Source organism: Dasypus novemcinctus, chromosome 25 (assembly GCF_030445035.2).
Source record: "Dasypus novemcinctus isolate mDasNov1 chromosome 25, mDasNov1.1.hap2, whole genome shotgun sequence".
Taxonomy (NCBI): Eukaryota; Metazoa; Chordata; class Mammalia; order Cingulata; family Dasypodidae; genus Dasypus; species Dasypus novemcinctus.
The window spans coordinates 10,725,898-10,745,348 of NC_080697.1; the positions used below are offsets into that span (position 1 = coordinate 10,725,898).

The 19,451-nt window shown below is 53.1% G+C and overlaps 1 protein-coding gene across 9 annotated transcripts in view; it reads right to left on the reverse strand.

Annotated features, from left to right (window-relative positions):
- Positions 1–19,451, reverse strand: part of HS1BP3 (HCLS1 binding protein 3) — a 45,369-nt gene that overhangs the window by 13,948 nt on the left and 11,970 nt on the right. For all 9 annotated transcript variants that reach the window (XR_009183399.2, XR_011647455.1, XR_011647453.1 and 6 more), the window contains exons 5-6: positions 5,781–5,941; positions 4,029–4,164 (exon numbers count right to left, since the gene is read on the reverse strand). Coding sequence is in view for 1 of the 9 variants with exons in the window: in XM_058287669.2 (XP_058143652.1) it covers positions 4,029–4,164; positions 5,781–5,941 (297 nt within the window). In the remaining 8 variants the exon portion in view is untranslated. The remainder of the gene's footprint in view (positions 1–4,028; positions 4,165–5,780; positions 5,942–19,451) is intronic.

Consider the following 19,451-nt stretch of genomic DNA (forward strand, 5'->3'; position numbering starts at 1 on the left):
TAGCAAATCAAACATGACTTAGGATTTCAATTTAAGCATCATGATAAACACAAAGAAAATATATGAAAAAAATATATATTCAGAAAGAAGAAGGGATTTAAAATAGGACAATACAAAAAAATCAAATATGAAAGTAGGCATTAACAGGAGAATAAAGGGTAAAAAAAAAGGTATAAGACTTAAAAGACCAAATGGCAAAGTGGCAGAAGAAAGTCTTACACTATCAGTAGTTACTTTAAATGTAAATGGATTAAACTCTGCAATCAAAAGGCAGAGATAGGCATAATGAATAAAAAAAGCACTTAAAGCATGACCCAACTATATGCTGTTTACAAGAGACTCTCCTTAACTTCAAAAACACAAGTAGGTCAAAAGTGAAATAATGGAAAAAATATTCCAAGCAAATAGCAACTAAAGAGAGCTGAGGTAGCTGGACTATTAACAGAAAAAAGACTTTAAGTCAAAAATAGATACAAGGGATAAAGAAGGACACTATATGCTGATTAAGGGGTCAATTCAACAAAGAAGACAGAACAATTACAAATATATATGCACCTAACAGGAGAGCCCCAAAATATATGATGCAAGTATTGACAGATTTGAAGGGACAAACAGATGGTTCTGCAATAATAGTAAGTACCTTCAATATACCACTTTCAATAATGGACAGAACATCTAGACAGAAGACCAAAAAGGAAACTGAAGACTCCAGAGATACCCTAAACCAACTAGACCTAACAGACACATATAGAACACATCATTCAACAACAACAAAATACAAATTCTTACTGTGTGTACATAGATCACTCTATGGAAGTCACAAAACAAGTCTCAATAAGCTTAAAAATATTTAAATCATACAATGCCTCTTCTCCGATCACAATAGAATGAAGCCAGAAATCAAGAAAGGAAGAAAGGGCAATTCACAAGTATGTGGAGATTAAAACAATGCACTCTTAAACAATCAATGGGCCAAAGAAGAAATAAAAAAGGAAATTAGGAAATCTTGAAGTGAATGAAAAATGAAAACACAATATACCAAAACTTAAGGAACTTAAGGAATGCAGCAGAGGTTGCACAAGCAACAAAAGGAAAAATAAATAGGACTTCATCAAAATTAAAACTTTTGTGCATCAAAGGACTTCATCATGAAAATAAAAGCACAACTTACACAATGGGAAAAATATTTGGAAACCATGTATCTGATATGAGTTTAATATTCAGACTAAATAAAGAAATTTTACAGCTCAACAACAAAAGAAAGAAGAGCATAGTTTAAAAATGGGCAAGACTTGAAAAGACATTTCTCCAAAGAAGATATTCAAATAGGCAATAAGCACAAGAAAAAATGCTCAACGTCATTAGCCATTAGGGAAATGCAAATCAAAATCACAATGAGATATCACTTCATACCCCCTAGAATAGCTACTATTAAAAAATGGAAAATAACAAGTGTTGGAGAAATAGGAACACTCATTCATTGTTGGTGGGAATTAAAATGGTGCAGCCACTGTGGAAGACAGTTTGGCAGTTTCTCAGAAAGTATAGAACTACTATAACACCTGGCAACCCCACTTCTAGGTATATACCCTAAAAAAACAGAAAGCAGGAATTGGAACAGATGCTTACACACCAATGTTCTTGGCAGGATTATGCACAATTGCCAAAAGATGGAAGCCACCCAAGTGACAATCAACACGTGAATGGATAAACAAAACATGGGAATATTATTCAGCTGCAAAAAGGAATGAAGCTCTGATACACACTACATCATGTTGAGTGAGATATGCCAGGCACAAAATGACAAACATTGTATGATCTTACCTTTACACAATAATTTGAATATGCAAATTCATAGTCAGAAACTAGAATACAGATTACCTGGGCAGTGTAGGGGTGGGTAATAGAGAGTTAAAGCTTAACTGGTACAGTTTCTGCTTGGAGTGATAGTTTGTGGTGATGGATGGTGGTGATGGGAACACGTCAGGAGTCTAATTAGCACCACTTAATTGTATATTTGAACACGGTTAAGACGGGAAATTTTAGGGTGTATATATGTTACCAGGATAAAAATTTTAAAAAAACCATAGAACTGTACAACACAGTAAACGCTATGTAACCATTTGTTGAACTTTAGTGAGTGGTGTAATTATAAATGACATTGATTCATTTATTGTGTCAAAGGTTCCACAATAATGCAAAGTGCTAATAACAAGAAAAACTGTGTAAGGGAGGGAATATGGAACTCTGTACTTTCTGCATGATTTTTCTGTAAACTACACTTTCTCTAACAGTATATATAAACTATTCTGTTGTTTAAAGCAAAAGGAAAGTGGAAGCAGGCTCCAGGACTCCCATTCTTTAAAGCGGTGATTCCCAGGGGCTGTTTCCAAGGAAAAGTTCCCAGGGACAAGGACACAAAATGCTGTGAGGTGCTTCCCACACGTGCCCACACCCTGCAGGCCCTGAGGACTCTGGGTAATACTGGGGTTTCCCCGGCTTGCCCGTAGCGGGGTCCCCTTGAAGGCAGCGCCCTCTAACCTCTCACAGGGTCGTGTCCACAGAAGCCGCGTTCCAAGTGCTGGCACGATGGCCTCAGAATGAACTCAGCCAGGAAGGTGCCGCTACAACCTGCCTACTGCGATTCTCTGAGTCACGGGCTGCACAGGCTCCTCCTCTCTGGGCCTTGGTTTCCCCGACCATGAAATGACAACAGTCCTACCACAATTCCTCCCAGCCTGCTGGGACGCCAGGAGCAAGGACACAAGAGGGGAGTGAACAGATGCCAGGGGCCTGGGGAGTCGTCAATTCAGGGAGCCAGCGCCGCGACTCCGGCTCGGCGGGCACCCGGGGGGCTGCCTAGCAGCCCATGTCTGCTAACAAGGGTGCAGGTGGCAGCCTCCTGGGACCGCATGCCTCAGTGCCACGTAAACCTGCAAAGAGGAGGCTCGGCTTCCTGGGTGGCGTGGCCGAAGAGGCATCAGCGCACCTCATGCCGACCTCACTAACAACGCGGCTGCAGGCACGGGTGCCCAGGGAGAGCCCGCCGTGGCCCCGATGGGGGCAGCGAACTCCCCGCCTTGCCTGTGCCAAGTGCTCAGTGTCCCCAGGGTGTCCTCATGTCCTTGGCACAGAGGGTATAGGAAGGAGGCAGGGGCCCCCCGGCAGACCAGTGTTCCCATCCTGGCTCTCCCACTGGAGAGCCATGACCTTGGGAAAGTGACCTCGTTCCCACACTCGATTTTGTAAGACACGGAGATGATAAGACTCCCATTGGGGCTGCCCTGAAGATGAAGACGGGTGCAGGGTCCAGCCTACATAATGCCCGACACACAGCAAACGAATGCCCGACACGCAGCAAACGCTCAGGAAACACAAGCGACGTTCGTCGGCTTCCCCTTATACATTAGCCCTGTTGTCCCTTCCCTCGGAGAAACCTAATGAAACTTCCGGCTGGGCGGCCGCTCTCTAGAACATCTGCACTTCTGCTCACTCCATGAGCACCTGCTACCAAGAGTCAGCTTTACTCGTTCCCAGACCCAGTAAGGCCAGTTACACTTACTCTTACAATAATCTCAATAATTGTTGTTTATATAAACTATTAAAAAATGAGTGTGACGAGGAAAAGAATTGCACACATGAAAACTAAGCTCCATTTTGGTCCTTGCTTTCTAGAATCTGGGAGCTGCTCTAGGTGGCGGGACCTCCCCACGGAGCCCCTTTGCTGCTCCTGGCAAGTTCACACCCACGTGCCCTTGACTCTGGTAGGCTGGGATGGGGGAGCCACTCACGTGGCACCTGGGGACAGAGGTACCTGGATGGCTCTTCAAGACAGGTGAGCATGTGTGTGGCACTGGGGACTGGGTACCTGAGTGGCTCCTTGGACAGGTGAGCACGTGCGTGGCACCTGGGGAGTGGGTACCTGGATGGGTCCTTGGACAGGTGAGCACATGCGTGGCACCTGGGGACTGAGTACCTGGATGGCTCCTTGGGACAGGTGAGCATGTGTGGCACCTGGGACTGGGTACCTGAACAGCTCCTCGGAGGCGTCCTGGTGGCCCAGGCTGGCTGCAGGTCTTCCACTCCCATGGGCGGCTGGCAAGAGTAAGGGGTCTCCCAAGGGCACAGCACCGCCAAGCTCGGGGTCGTCAAACAGCTTCAGGGCTGCAGAGGGGGCAAAGCAGCGTGGTCAGGGCAAGCCGTGGCCTGGTCCTTGGCTGTGCGGGGTGCGGGGGATTTGGCCCCGCCTGGCCCTTGACTGCCCGGGGCGCATGGGCGACGGCCCGGCCTCCTGGCACACCCTGGTGGGGCAGGCAAGGGGCCAGGCAGAGCACACGAGAACCAGAGCGCTGGGGCCAGGTCGCACAGGGGGCGGGCCAAGGTGTGAGGTCCCACCCCCATATCACGCCATGCTCATTCCACAGCCTCCCAGCTCACGGGAGGGCTCCCATAGCCCAATCCAACTGGGCCCCTCACTCACCACCCATTCCTGCGCTCCAGTCTTTCAACAAATACTTTCTTTTTTATTAAAGATTTATTATATTTATTTCTCTCCCCATTCCCCCTGTTGTCTGCTCTCTCTGTCCATTCATTGTGTGTTCTTCTGTGTCCACTTGCATTCTTGTCACGTGGGAAAAAGAAACTGTCTTTTTTTGTTGCGTCATCTTGCTGTGTCAGCTCTCCGTGTGTGCAGTGCCATTCCTGGGCAGGCTGCACTTTTCTCATGCTGGGCAGCTCTCCTTATGGGTGCAATCCTTGTGTGTGGGGCTCCCCTATGTGGGGACACCCGTGTGGCACGGCACTCCTTGCGCACATCAGCACTGCACGTGGGCCAGCTCACCACAGGGTCAGGAGGCCCTGGGTTTGAACCCTGGATCTCCCATGTGGTAGGCGGAGGCTCTATCCGTTGAGCCACAACCGCTTCCCGTCAAAAAATATTTACCAAGCGCCAGCCCCAGGCCGGGGGCCGCTCTGCTGGGGAGCAGACACCACGCTGTCTGCAGCCCCTGCCGCCAAGGAGCCTGTGGCGGCCCCACGCCTGGGCTGCCCCACGCGGCCCCCTGGAAGGCTGGCCGCTGTCTGCTCCCCCTGGAACCCATCGCCACAGCAGGCAAACCCCCACTCACCTCCGGCCCCAGAGCACCCGGGCTCCGTCCCACGGGCCCCGCAGCCTTCTGCTCAGACGTGCGGCCGGCCGAGGCCACTCTGCAGTGGCCAGTCTCTGCTCTGCCTCCCTGGGGGGCCTGGAGCCCTGGGAGATGGGAGCTAGCCCAGAGCCTGGTGCTCGGGGCGCTTGCCACGTGCTCGCTGGGTCAGGAGTGGCATCGAGCCCCCCTTCCCGACGCGGGCCTGGGCAGGGGTGGAGCAGCACATGGAGATGCTGCGCGGCTTCCCCGTTCCCAGCTCTGCCCAGAACGCGCCATGGACTCTGCTCAGGTGACCCAAGACCTCTCGTCACAAGCCACATTGTGCGGAGCCACCTGCACGCCGGGGGCAGGTTGGCATCCACTTCCAGTCAAAGAGCACCCGGAAGCCTCCGGCACCCTCAGCCACCCGGGGGAACGAGGCGGGCACGTGCACCCCGCCCCCACCCACACTCGTCGGAGCAGCAGAGACACCACCGCGGCCCCCACGGCACTGGGCTGGGCTTCTCAGCAGAGAATCTCTGCGCGCCGGGTCCGCGTTCTGCCTAAACAAGGCTGGGGGAGAACTCCCTCCCGCTCACCCAGGAGCACACAGAGCGGCCCCGAGAGCAAAGGGGCACCCCCCACTCGACTCACCGTGTCTGGGGGCTGCGTCCTCTGCAGGGCTCCGAGGGGAGAACTTCCTGCTCGGGCCGAAGAGCCCCTCATCAGGGTCCACCTCTTCATCGAAGATGGTGAGCCGGGGCAGCGCTCTGGGTCTGGTGACTGCTTCGGGGTGCTTCTCAGGCTTCCTGGAGCTGGAGAACCACAGACGAAGCACAAGGTCAGGACCCCTCACGGGCTCTGAGACCCGCACGTGCCCGAGGCCAGCTGGACTCCGAGGCCAGAGAGACCAGGGCAGGGAGGGACCACGGAGAGGCCCTGAGGGACCCAGCGGGGTGAGCGGGGCCACCACCTCCAGTCTCGAGCAGACTAACACCTGGAAAAGGGGGACAAGTGGAGAGAACCGGAACCAGCAGGGAAGTCAGGCGGAGGCAGCGCCGAGAGAGAACTTTCCATGACCGAGAGCGGAGGGCTGAGACCCCGATGCTAGAGGCGGCGGGCGCAGCGCCCGGGGACGGAGGCTTCCAGGGGGTGCAGCAGGCGGGAGCAGGCGGGCGCTGGGTCAGACTGACGGCCGGGTTGCTCCCTGCCTCAACGGGGGCCCATCTGGACCCCGTGAGGTCACCAGTCAGAGGACGCGCTCCCTCCCCGGCCGGTGGCCTCCTAATCTCAGAGGCACGGTGGGCGCTGCCTGGGGCCGTAGCCCTCTGGGTTTAGGGCCGGGGATGGGGTACAGAAAGCAGGATCAGGCTGCTCCCTGCCTCAATGGGGGCCCATCTGGACCCCGTGAGGTCACCGGTCAGAGGATGCGCTCCCTCCATGGCCAGTGGCCTCCTAATCTCAGAGACGCGGTGGGAGCCACCTGGGGCCGCGGCCCTCTGGTTTTAGGGCCGGGGTGGGGGGGGCGCAGAGAGCAGGATCAGCTAACATGCCATTTCTCCACATGGGCCCCCTCTTGGGCCTGGTGTGGACACCAACGCCACAACACGCCTTTCACGCGCATCTGGAGCTCTGGCTGCCCCCCCCACACCGAGGCCCAGTCCCGCTTCACCTGCCGCCTGCCAGACCCTGCTGGGCACAAGCTGGGGAGACTGTAATGGGGCGGGGGAAGAGTCCCGGGACACAGGAGGGCCCTGTCTGTGATCTGGTGGTGGCAGGTACACACACGCGTGAACGCTCAGGGCTGCGCACATCCCCGTGCCTGGTCCGTCCATCGCTTGTTTACATTTACAGACTTTCCTCCAGAGGAGATACACGAATGGCCAGAAAGCACATGAAAAGGTGCTCGACATCATTAGCCGCCAGGGAAATGCAAATCCAAACCACGAGCTGCCATTTCACACCCACGAGAACGGCTGTATTTCGGTCTGCCAGAGGCTGCCGATGAAAGCACCAGGAATGGGCCGGCTTTATAAAGGGGATGCACTGGGGTAAAAGCTGACAGTTCCAAGGCCGTGAAAAGTCCAACTCGAGGCGCCATAAGAGGTGCTCTCTCACCCAAGCCAGGGGCCACATGGTGAAGCCAGAGGGAGGGGGCTCTAGGCCAAGGTCGCACTCAACTGAGGGCGGCCGGGCCCAGGCTCGTCTCTCACTGGGCCTCCCCGCAGTCCCACAGGGCAGGTGCAGATACGGAGGCTTCCTTTTCCTGTACCTGTCCGTCCCTGAGTCTCCATTTACATCAGAACCAGTGAGAAGGCAGAGACTCAACGACTCGCTCCTCACTGACGTGGTCCAACCCAAAGCCGTAAAGCCATCGTACCAAGTAATCTAATCAAAGGGCCCTTACCTGAGTTGAATACAGTCAAAGGGAATCACACCCGCAGGAGCAGACCAGTTTACAAACACAACCTCTCTTTTTTTGGGGGATTCATTTAAATAATCTCCAATTGCCACAGGCTATTATTTAAAAGACAGAAAGTTCCAGTGTTGGACAGGATGTGGAGAAATAGAAAGCCTCCTACAATGTGGTGGGAATGTAAAATCCCACAGCCACTGTGGAAAACAGTTTGGCAGTTCCTCAGAAAGCTAAGAACAGAATTACCACATGACCCGCGGTGACCCGGTGTGGCGATGTGGAACTACACACCAGAAAAACATGTTTTTAAACAGAATCCATTTCTGTGGGTCTGAACCCAGCGTAAGGAGAACCTTTTGAGGGGGTAATTTCATTAAGACGTGACCTGACTCAATCAGGAGGGGTCTTAATCCTATCACTGGAGTCCTTTACGAGTAGAATGAAATTCAGACAGAGCGAGCAGGGTTGGAAGTCAGTGGATCCGGGAAGAGAAGGAGAGGTTAGGAGAGGACATCGTGTACAGGGCTGTGTGACACAGAAGCCAAGGACCGAGGACCAGTGGTAAACAGCCAGAGAGAGCCAGTTTTGGGGAAGAACCCTTGCCTTGAGGATGCCTTGTTTTGGACTTGTCCTAACTCTCAAAACCGTGAGCCAACAAATTCCCATTAATGAAGGTAACCCACTGCAGATTATTTGCTTTAGCAACGAGGAAAGCGGAACACCAGGCCATCCCACATCTAGGAATATTCCCTAAAGAAAGGAGGGACTCAAACAGGCTTTTGCACATCGATGTTCACGGTGGCATTATTCACAACTAACCCAAGCATCCAACAGATGAATGGACGGATAAAATTTGGGATATACGTACAGCAGGAATATCATGCAGCCATAAAGAGGAGCAATATTCTAAAACATGCTACAGTACAGATGATCTTGAAGACATTATGTTGACTGAAGTAAGCCAGGCACACAAGGACAAGTACCGCATGATCACACTGATATGAAATAATTAGAATTTGCAAATTCACAGGGTCAGAAACTAGAATACAGGTTACCAGGAGCAGGGATGGGAAGGGGAATGGCGAGTCGATGCTTAATTTGTACCGTTTGTTTGGGGTGATGGAAGAATTTTGGTCATGGATGGTGAGGTTGGAAGCACAATGCTGGGAATGTGAGTAACTCCTTAAATTATATATCTGAAACTGGTTAAAATGGGAAATTATAGGTTGTCACCAGGAAAAAATTAAAAACAAAACACATAGAACCGTACAACACAACGAGTGAACCTGATTTTAAACTATGGACTATGGGTAACAGCACAATTATATTTTTTCATCAATGGTAGCAAAGGAAAAAAAAATCGCAATGCCTGCTGTTGACGCTGGCGCAGGCACCTGCGAACCCCACGCGCACGTGGAACCGAGAGTCCCCCGGGGCTCGAGTCCCGTCGGAGCCCACCTCTGCAGCGCTGTGTGGCTACGCTGCGCGAGAGGCTGCTTCTGCCCTCAGTGACGGCCCAGCTCAACCAGCAGCGGACGGAGGAAAACGGCGGGGAGGGCGCAGAGGCCGCCTTCCCACGGCCTGGTTCTGCAAGTCCGACAGAACCCCAGGCTCGCAGCCAGCCGGGCTGGGACAAGGCGGAGGATTTAGAGCTGGCCTTGCGCTGCAGGACAGGCCAGCGGGGGGACTGTCGGGGCGAATCTGCTGGATGAGAAGAGCGGTCCAGAGAAACTGGGCATCTGCCCGCGGCAACGGCTGGCCAGCAGGGCGCCGGCTCCCGGGGGCACAGGCCTGAGGCCTCCTGGGTGGCCCCCCCGCCGGCAGGCTGGCCGACTGACTCCCCACCGCCTGCTCGCAAACCAGCAGGCCGGCGAGGGCCCCCCAGGACGTGGTCCCCGGGGCAGGGCAGAGAGGGGCTTCCATCACCTGGAACCAGAGGGAACGGGGAAGACAGGACCGTCTGAGAAACGGAAGGCGAGAAGGTCAGGCCTGCAGGGCGAGGGGGGCTCCGGGACCGCCCGTCTCCCGTCTGCTCGGCTCTGCCCTGCGGGGGTCCAGCCTGGCCTCAGGCCGCTTCCCCTCCACTGGGTGACGCTCGGGCTTTTCTCCCTGGAGAAGCTGGATCTTCTGTTTTCTTGACATGACCTCAAGTAGATCTGCGGCACGCGGGCTGCTCGGCCGGGCACGTCTGTGCCCTCCTCTCCTTCTGTCTCTCCAAGTCAAGCCCCTGTCCTGTCCCTAGGGGTAACAGAGCCGGCAGGAGGCCAGGGGCTGTGGGCCCCAAAACTTCGGTCTCTGGGGACCCAGTGGAGGGCCTGGCTCAGGACAGACAGTGAGAGCTGAAGGGGCTGGGGGGTGGACGGAAGGACGGATGGGCAGGCGGACAGGGCAACGACTCACAGCTGACCCAGACTTCCTCTTCAGGCGGGGGGGGGGGGGGGGGGGGTGAAGAGACGCGCTCCCGGCAGCCACGCTCCGTGTGGGCCCTCCCTCAGCCTGAGCCGGCACTGTCGCCTCCGCAGAGAACCTGGTGAGGGGACGGGGTGCGGGGGTGATGGGGGACGAGGGCGATGGGGGGACAAGGACATGAGGGCAACGAGGGCACAGGGGCATGATGGTGACAGGGCGATAGGAACAAGGACACGAGGGCGAGGAGGGCACAGGGACATGAGGGTGACAGGGCGACGGGGGCGTGAGGCCGCAGGGTGCCGCCCCCACCCCGCGGAGGCCATGCCCCGCACTGGGAGTCGCCTAAACCAACTACCCCTGCCCCACAGGCTGCGCCTGCCTGAGGGGCTGGGGGCCTTCCCCGGGAAGGGAGCAGCTGGGCAGGGACACTGAGCAGGAGGGTCACCCCAGTGGGGGGGGGTGGCCTGGGGCAGGAGTCTGGGAGGGTCGGCCACCCGATGACCCGGAGGACAAGGAACCCAGGAGGTTTCGGCAGAGGCAGCGCGGCCAGGGGAGGGAGTGAGCTTGGGGCCGTGGAGAAGTGAGGGGGCGGGATTCGGGGAGCAGCGGCCACGGGAGGAGCAGCTGGGCCTGTGAGGACGGAGACAGCAACGTGCTCCCAAATTCGTGATCAGCAGGTAGGGGAGGGTGGTGGGTGGGGGAAGGCGGCTGGCAGTGGGTGGGGGGCAGACAGGTGGGGGGAGGGCAGTGGGTAGGGGAGGACGGTGAGTAGGGGGAGAATGGTGGGCAGTGGACAAGGGAAGGATGGGTGGGGGGAGGGCGGCGGGTGGGGGAGGACGGGTGGGGGAGGATGAGTGGGGGGAGGGTGGCAGGTGGGGGGAGGACAGGTGGGGGAGGATGGCGCGTGTTCCTGACCTTGGGGCTGGGGAGAGCTTTCACCTCAGAGCGAAATGCCCTGCCTCTGTGGCCCGTTTCCCCACCTCCCTCGAAGGACCCCACAGCTCAGGTCCTTAGGGGCCCAGGGGCCCCTTACAAGGGCCACCACCCCTGCCCGAGCCCGCGATCCTCACACCTGAGCCCCGGGGCAGTTGGCGGGGGCTGGAAGCCCCGGTGGCAGCCCGAAGAGGCCCTTCTCCCGCGTCTGAGGCAGCCGTCGCGCTCAGGCCCTGCTGGCCGAGACAGGCTGTGAGGTGAAGCACGGGCGTCAGCCGGGCTGGGCCTCGGCGCCGGGCGTCGGGTCAGGAGCACTGGCCGATGGCTCCCGTGAGGGCGGCTCACGGACTCAAGTCCCAGGAGCTGACGCGGCTGCGGCCGGTCACCCCTGCCGTTGGCAGGGGCGCTTGTCATCAGCAGGGAGAGACGTCCCGTCCCCGTCAGTCGAAGGCCTGAGAAGTGATGATTCCAGCAGCCGCAGGAGACAAGGCCCGCCTCTACCTCAGCCCGCCAGTGCGGGAGGGAATTCGGGGAGGGCCTCTGCCATGTTCCGAGCCTGCAGCCTGTGCTATGGATGTGGACCTGCCCATCCCCACAGTCAGCAACTCCAACAAAGCTCAAGATATTTACATTATATTTGCATATGTATCTCCTGTGGCTCAGCTTCCCTGGAGAGCCCCTCCCTGTCACGGGGCAACCGGGCCATCCCACAGGGCCATGCCACAGAGATATCCCACAGGACCATTCCACAGGGATATCCCACAATGCCATGCCACAGGGCCATGCCACAGGGATATGCCACAGGGATATCCCACAGGGTCATGCCACAGGGCCATGCCACAGGGATAATATCCCACAGGGCCATGCCATAGGGATATCCCACAGGGTCATCCCACAGGGATATCCCACAATGCCATGCCACAGGGATATCCCACAGGGCCATGCCAGAGGGCCATGCCACAGGGATATCCCACAGGGCCATCCCACAGGGATATCCCACAATGCCATGCTGAAAGGTTCTATAATTCTAGAATATTCTGACTTGGGTGCTGCTGCAAAAATCCTGGGTCAGTCTGAGGCAGGGGAATGGCAGAAGTGACTTCCCAAGATTCCTCCCCCCACTTCCCCTCAGCAGTGGAGCAACCACTTAACCCCTTTAATGAACTAAGGGTTCAGCCCAGAAAGTTCATCCCCCACCAAGGGACAGAGACCTGGGACCCTGGAGAGGGCAGGTGCTCGGCAAGTCTGCCCTTGATGCAGGTACGCTGGGATCTGCGAGAGGCTGCTGTATGCACACGGGGGATAATGTATGCATAACAAGAGGAAATGGAATAGCTTTTACATTGCAAGTGTTATTTAAACACAAAAAGACCTCTTCAGAGCAGGGTAAACCCAAAAGAGGAAAAATACTTCACCAAGACATTTTCCTGTATTTTAAAAAAAAATCTTTCTGTCCTTAAACAGCTGGGCCTGGACTTGACCCCTCATTTCCAAAGGCACGACCTGAGGCTCTGGGAAATGAACGGCTACCTGGTGTCTCACCCACTGGGGTTGGCATCGGGGATGCCTGCCTCTAGCCCTCGCCACGGAGCACGCGCCCTCACCATCCAACGTCCCCAGCGGCCCTCTGGAGGGCGCAGGCTAGTGGGCCGAGACGCCACCCCCACTCCTGCCCACCCAGAGCGAGTGCACTTGGGTCTCTTTTGTCGGGGTCTGGATGAGATTCTCTAGAGCCAGAGATCCTGCTACCAGATAGAAGTTGTGGACAACACTTCTTATGTCAGGGGTCACCAGCGGTCCACTCTCCCAGGCCAGCCTCTGCGCGTTAACTCGGAAGGGATGTGGTGCAGGTGGCATGCTCACGTGGGCTGCGGTGGCCACCCCCGCAGGGGTGGGTGCTGTGGTCACTGTGGCAGTGACCGCTGGGGGCGGCTGCAATGCTCCTTGCTCTCCTTCTCCATTTTCTAGCCAGGCTGGGCCAGGCCAGGGGCGGGGGGAGCCTCAGGACGGTCCCGGCCAGCCCAGCTCCCAGCCCCAGCCTTCTCGGTAAGGAGGAAAAGAAGAAGATAAAACAAATAACACACACAAAAAAGGAAAGGAAAATACCGCCAGCCCTGTACCCACAAAACAAACAAAAATAAACAAATTAAAAAAAAAAACCCTCGGGGCTTCTGGTCAGCCATGACGTTGCGTGGGACCCTCCAGGGTTCCATTTCCCAAAAGCACCTTGGACCAACAAGGAAAAGTGGCAGTCACCTCCCTCAGAGCTCCAGAAAATAAAGGGGTGCAGTAGCCGGGCAGGTACCGAATCAAGAAACAGCTTTGAAAAATGGCAGGGGGCGCTCGTGGTGCCCCTCTGCTCCCTTCCCCGACCGTGGCCCGGGAAGCTGGCTGCACTCCACAGCGGGACACTGGCCGGGTCCCGGGGGAGCAGAGCGACCCCTTTGCACACACCAGGGCGCCTGCAGGCCCATGTCTGTGGGGGTGGAGGGCGAGGGGCAGCCTGGAGGACAGCAGCAGGGCACTCAGTCCTCACTGGCTCCCAGAACACGCCCCGCAGGCAGGAGCAGCTTCGTGCCAACGAACCTGGTAAGAAACAATGACGCCAAAGCGGCCTGGGCAGAGGGCGTCCTGCCTAGAGGACAGAGCTCTGGGGGTGGCCGAGGGAGGAAGTCTATTTCACTGGGAACTGAGGGATCGTTTCAATTCCTGTAAAGGGGGGATTCCTGGGCCCTGAGGCCCTTACAGCTTCACATTCCTGGCCTGGGCTAATCGGCTAAACCCTCAAGGAAAGCATCAACCAGCTTGGAGCCAGTTTGCAGAGACTGTGGAAGGGGTCATCTGTGTTGGCTGGTTTGTTTCTCTTCACTCCTGGCACTCAAGGAAATCTGTCATATGACGATCTGGATTCAAACTTAAGGAACAGACAGCTCAGGGACTTAACCCCAGAATGAACACTGTAAAATATTAAAACGTACGGCGTGTAACAGATTAAGACACAAACAAGAAACAAGAAATGATGAGCTATCCAACAGAACAAGTATAAAAATCTAGAAACCATCAATGACAAGTACCAAACAGTGATCACCCCTGACAAAGGCTTTTAAAAAATTATCCTCAGTATATTCAAGGAGATAAAGGAAAACACAGAGAGGAAAAAAAAAACAAAGAATATCAGGAAAACAATGAATGAACAATGTAAGAATCTCAAAAAAGAGAAACTTTTAAAAGGAACCAAACAGAAATACTGAATTTGAAGCCCATGATACTTGAAATGAAAAATTCCCTAGAGGGTTTCAACAGCAGATTGGAGCTGGCAGAAAAAAGAACGAGAGAACTCAAAGACAAGACAATTGAAATGATTCAGGCTGAGGAGCAGAAATAAAAAGGAAAGGAAAAAAGTGCACCCAGCCTAAAGACCTGTGGGACCCCATCAAGTGAACCAACACATGTGTGATGGGAGTCACAAATGGAAAAGAAAGGGCAGAAGGAAAATTCAAAGAAATAATGGTAAAAAAAAAACAAAAAAAAAAACCCACAAAAAAGCAACTTCCCAAGTTTAACGAGAAAAACATGAATATGCACATTCAAGAATTCCAACAAACCCCACACAGAATAAACTCAAAGAGAACCATGCCAGGTACATAGCAGACAAGCTGTCAAATACCAAGGACAAAAAGAAACTTGCAAAAACTGCAAGAGAAAAGGAACATGTACAGGGAGTCCTTAGAAGATTAAGTGTCGATTTCTCCTCAGAAACCATGGATGAAAGAAGGCAGTGGGATGAAATTTTTAAAATGCTGAAGGAACACAACTGCTAAACACAATTCTTACATTCAGTAGACTGTATTCCACAACAGACGGAGAGATGAGGATATTCCCAGATAAACGAAAGCTGAGAGAATTCGTCACTACAAGGCCTGCCCTACAAGCAATGCCAAAGGAAATTCTTCATACTGAAAGTAAAGAACACTAGAAAGTGGACTGATGAGGCATAAGGAAATAAAGGCATCTGGTAAAGGTAACCACACAGTTAATTATAAATGCCAGTATGAGCGTACTCTATTTTTTGGTATATAACTAACATTTTTTATTTCATACAGGTTCTAAAATGCAAATGCATAAAAAATAATGCTAAATCAATGGTTTTGTCTATAGACATAATGCATAAAGGTATACTTTGTAATAAGTACAATAAAAAGGTGGGGGGATGAAAGGGTACATGCAATTGAATGTATATGCAATTGAAGTCAAGTTGGCATCAAATCAAATGGGATTGCTATAGATTACATTAAGCCCCATGGTCAACACAAAGAAAATACATTGAAAATATTTACTTAAAGAAATGAGAAGGAACTCGAGTTAGTGCAATACAAAAATTTAAAAAAATATATGAAAAGCATTAATGGAAGAATTGAGGTACAAATCTGGTATAAGACAAAGACCAAATAGCAAAATGGCAGAAGAAAATCCTGCATTATCAGAAGTTATTTTAAATGTAAATGGATTAAATGCTCCAGTCAAAATGTAGAGGATGGCAGAATGGTTAAAAAAGCATGATCTAGTTACATGCTGTAAACAAGAGATTCACCTTAAATTCAGACACAAGTAAGTTGAAAGTGAAAAAAATGTAAAAGTATATACCACGCAACCAGTTCCAAAAGAAAACTAATATCAGAAAAAATAGACTTTAAAGTAAAAAACCATTACCAGAGACAAAGAAGGTCATTATATACTCATAAAAGGAATCACATCAACAACAAGACAGACAATAGGAAAGTACACTTTCTTCTTGAGCGCCCACAGGATATTCTCCAAAATAGACCACATGTGAGGTCACAAAAAGTCTCAATAAAGATAGAAACATTGAAATCATGCCACGTTATCTTCTCTAACCACAATGGAATGAAGCTAGAAATCAGTAACAGAGGGAGGACTGGAAAATTCACAAATATGTGTAATTTAAAGAACACACTCAAACAATCAGTGGGTCAAAGAAGAAATCACAAAGGAACTATTTTGAGGCAAAAGAGAATAAAACCACAACATACCAAAATTTAAGGCAAAGCAGGTAGTGAGAAGGAAATTTATAGCTATAAATGCTTGTATTAAAAAAGAAGAAAGATCTAAACTCAGAGATCTAGAAAAAGAAGAGCAAACTAAACCCAAAGCAAGCAGAAAGAAAGAAAGAAACATTGGCGTGGAGATACATGAAACAGAGAATTTTTTAAAAATAGAGAACCAATGAAACCAAAAGTTGGTTTTCTCAAAAGATCAATAAAATCAACAAACTTTTAGCTTGACTGACAAAGAAAAAAAGAGAGAACATAAGTAACTAAAATCAGAAATGAAAGAAGGGATGTCACTACAGACCCCATAGAAATAAAAAGGATTATAACAGAATACGATGGACAACTGTACACCAACAAATCTGATACCCTAGAAGAAATGGACAAGTTCCTAGAAGCACACAAACTACCTACACTAACTCAAAAAGAACCAGCAGACCTTCATAAACTAATAACAAATAGGGACTGAATCACTAAACTGCTGTGGCAAACAGTTTGGCAGTTTCTCAGAAAGTTAAGGAAAGAATTACCATGAGGCCTGGCAATGCACTTCCAGACATAAATCCAAAAGAATTGAAAGCCGGGACTTGAACAGATAATGGTACACCCATGTTCATAGTGGCATTATTCGCAATTGCCAAAAGGTGGAAGCAACCCAAGTGTCCATCAATACATACAAAAGAATATTCAGTCATTAAAAGGAATGAAGTTTGGAGACATGCTACATCATGGTGAGCAGAATAAGCCAACACAGAAGGACAAGCACTGTGTGATCACAATGATATGAAATGATTAGAATATGCAAATTCATAGTCAGAAAGTAGAATACAAGGTACCAGGGGCATGTGGGGCAATGGAAAATGGGGAGTTAATACTTAATTGGTACAGAGTTTCTGCTTGGGGCGATGGAAAAGTTTTGGTCACGGCTGGTGGTGGTGGGTGCACACTGGGAACAAGATTAACATCAGTGAATCATACACTTGAAAAAGTGGTTAAAAGGGGACGTTTCGGGTTGGATGTATTATACTAGAACAAAAGATTTTTAAAGACCCATAGGATTGTACAGTGAATCCTAATGTACACTATGGGTTAATTACAGTTAATAGTATAATGCAAAGCGTTAATAATAATGAAAAGCGCGGGGGAGGGTATATGGGAACCTGTATTTTCAGCTTATTTTCTGTAAACATACAATTTCTCTAATAAAAAATAAACAAAACAAAGTGTGCCCTCAAACTTGCACACCAGGGAGCTCCTCTAGAAGGTGGATGGAAAAGGGAACCCCGAGGTGTGAGGGAGGAGGCAGGGCGGGGTGCAGAGGGCACAGGCGGCACCCCCTGAGCATGCTCCTGGCTTGGGGTCCCTGCGTTGGGCGGAGATGACCTGCTGCTGTCTACGGTTATTCCCTTTCTGTCACCCTCAAGACTTTAATCAAGTTTGGTTTCTCAGGCTCCTCAAACTTGAGCTTGCACACGAAACTCCTAAAGAGCGTGCTGCAACACAGATTTCTAGGTCCCAGTCAGGAGTGGGGCCTGAGAATCTGCATTTCTAACAAGTGCCAGGAGATGCGGCTTTCCCAGCTGGGCGAGCAAGGTATGGGGGGCGCGGATGGGAACAGAGGCTCTAAGCCCAGTGCGACGGCTGCGAGCATTAGCAGGAGCCGCCCAAGGACAGGAAGCTCAGGGGGCACCCCAGGAGCTGGGGCTGCTCCCCTCCAGGGGGCACAGCCTTGCTTCTGAATCTTGAGTGAGCCAATCCTGGGGCCACTGGGAACATCGGAATCATCTAAGAGCACCGATGATGCCAAAACACTGGGAGTAAAATATGATTTTTATACCAAAACAAGTACGGTAACTTTATGGAAAACGAAGCAAAAATCATAGAAATGTTTAGAACAAAACACAGTACTGCCAGGAAGTGGTGGTGTCACCACCTCAGGCCATGGCTCCAGACCCGGGGCATCTGCCCTGCGGGACACGAGGGGAGCTTGCAAAGCGGCCTTCCAGGAAGGCGCGTTTGCACACCAGAGGCCGGGCATCCTCGGACGCCTGCGGCGAGGGTGGCCCCCCCTACACTGGGGGACCAGGCGAGGGGAAGGGGTGGGAAGGAGCCGGGCCTCTCAGGCAGGATCTGGAAAGGCAGGGGGGCCTCCCAGGGGTGAGGCCGGAGCCTCCCGGTGCCACAGGGGTGAGGCCGGGGGGCCTCCCCGTGCTGCAGGGGCGAAGCCCCCAGCAGAGGCGCGGCGCCTGGCTCTGGAGCACGCGTGGGGGACGGGAAAGGCCTACGAGGATAAAAGCTCCATCTATGAAAAAGCCCCTTAAGGCAGTGGCTGCCACAGCGAGAACCTACGGAAACCCTACAGGTGCTCCAAGCGGGGGGCCTGGCAGTGCCACCCACAGCCCATCACCTGATGCAATAGCCCCGAACAGCAACACACAAGTGTATGTACCGATTTGCAAAGATCCGATAGAGGAAGAAAGCAAATGCAAAATGGTACATATAAGGCTCTCCCTTTCGGATTATAAAACAAGACGATCCCAGTACGTATCCATTCGGGGGCAAGGCTTTGTGTTGGCATTTAAAATTTTTCTACCAGTCATACATAATATTATTCGAGACACGATATTAAATGTCTCTAGCAGACTATGTCCAGCAGGAGACAGACGGGTTCCAGGAGAACTTCATTTTTCTCTGAAAGAGAAACTTGGACACAAATGCTACGCACGACGTGGCCCTCGAGCAGGGGTGCACAGTGGACGGCGGGCGGCAGACGCCCGCGCAGCCCGCCTTAGCGGCCGGCACTGGTGCTGGGACAGGGACAGTCAGATGGAGCGGGGAGGGCTGAGGAGGGAAGGTGGGGAGGGCCTGGGGGGCAGGGAGGGCTAGGGAGGGAGAGTGGGGATGGGGGGGCCAGGAGGTCTGGGGAGGGAGGGCCTGGGGGGCCCGGAGGGGGGTGGGGGGGTGCTGGGGGGGTAGCAGAGGCCTGGGCAGGCTGAGGAGGGCTGGGGGGGCCCCGGGGGGGGGGCCGGGAGGGTTAGGGAGGGAGAATGGGGGAGGGCCGGGGTGGGGGCCTGGGAGGCCGGGGGGGGGGGGGGGGTGCTAAGGTGAAGGGCCAGGAGGGCTGGGGGAGGAGGGCCGGGGGCGGGGGGCCTCTCCCCCAGCAGGGCAGTCACGTCCCGTCTCCGTTCAGCAACGGCGCCGGGCCTGGGAGACAAAGGAAAGCCAGGCCCGCCCCGCTTTGTGCTGCGCCGCCACCTCGGCCCGCGGCAGAGCAACAGCGCCCCGCCGTGGCCGCGCAGGGAAGGGCAGAGAACCAGCACCGGGTGCCCGGCGGCCGGGGAGGGGGCCCGCCCCGCGGCGGGGATGGGGCACGTGGCCGGGAAACCGGGGGGGGGGGGGGGGGGGGGGGGGGGGGGGGGCCGTCTGCAGAGGGCCCGGGGCAGGGGGTGACACGCTCTGCATGAGAGATAAAAGCCACCTGCGTGGAAGAGCGCGTTC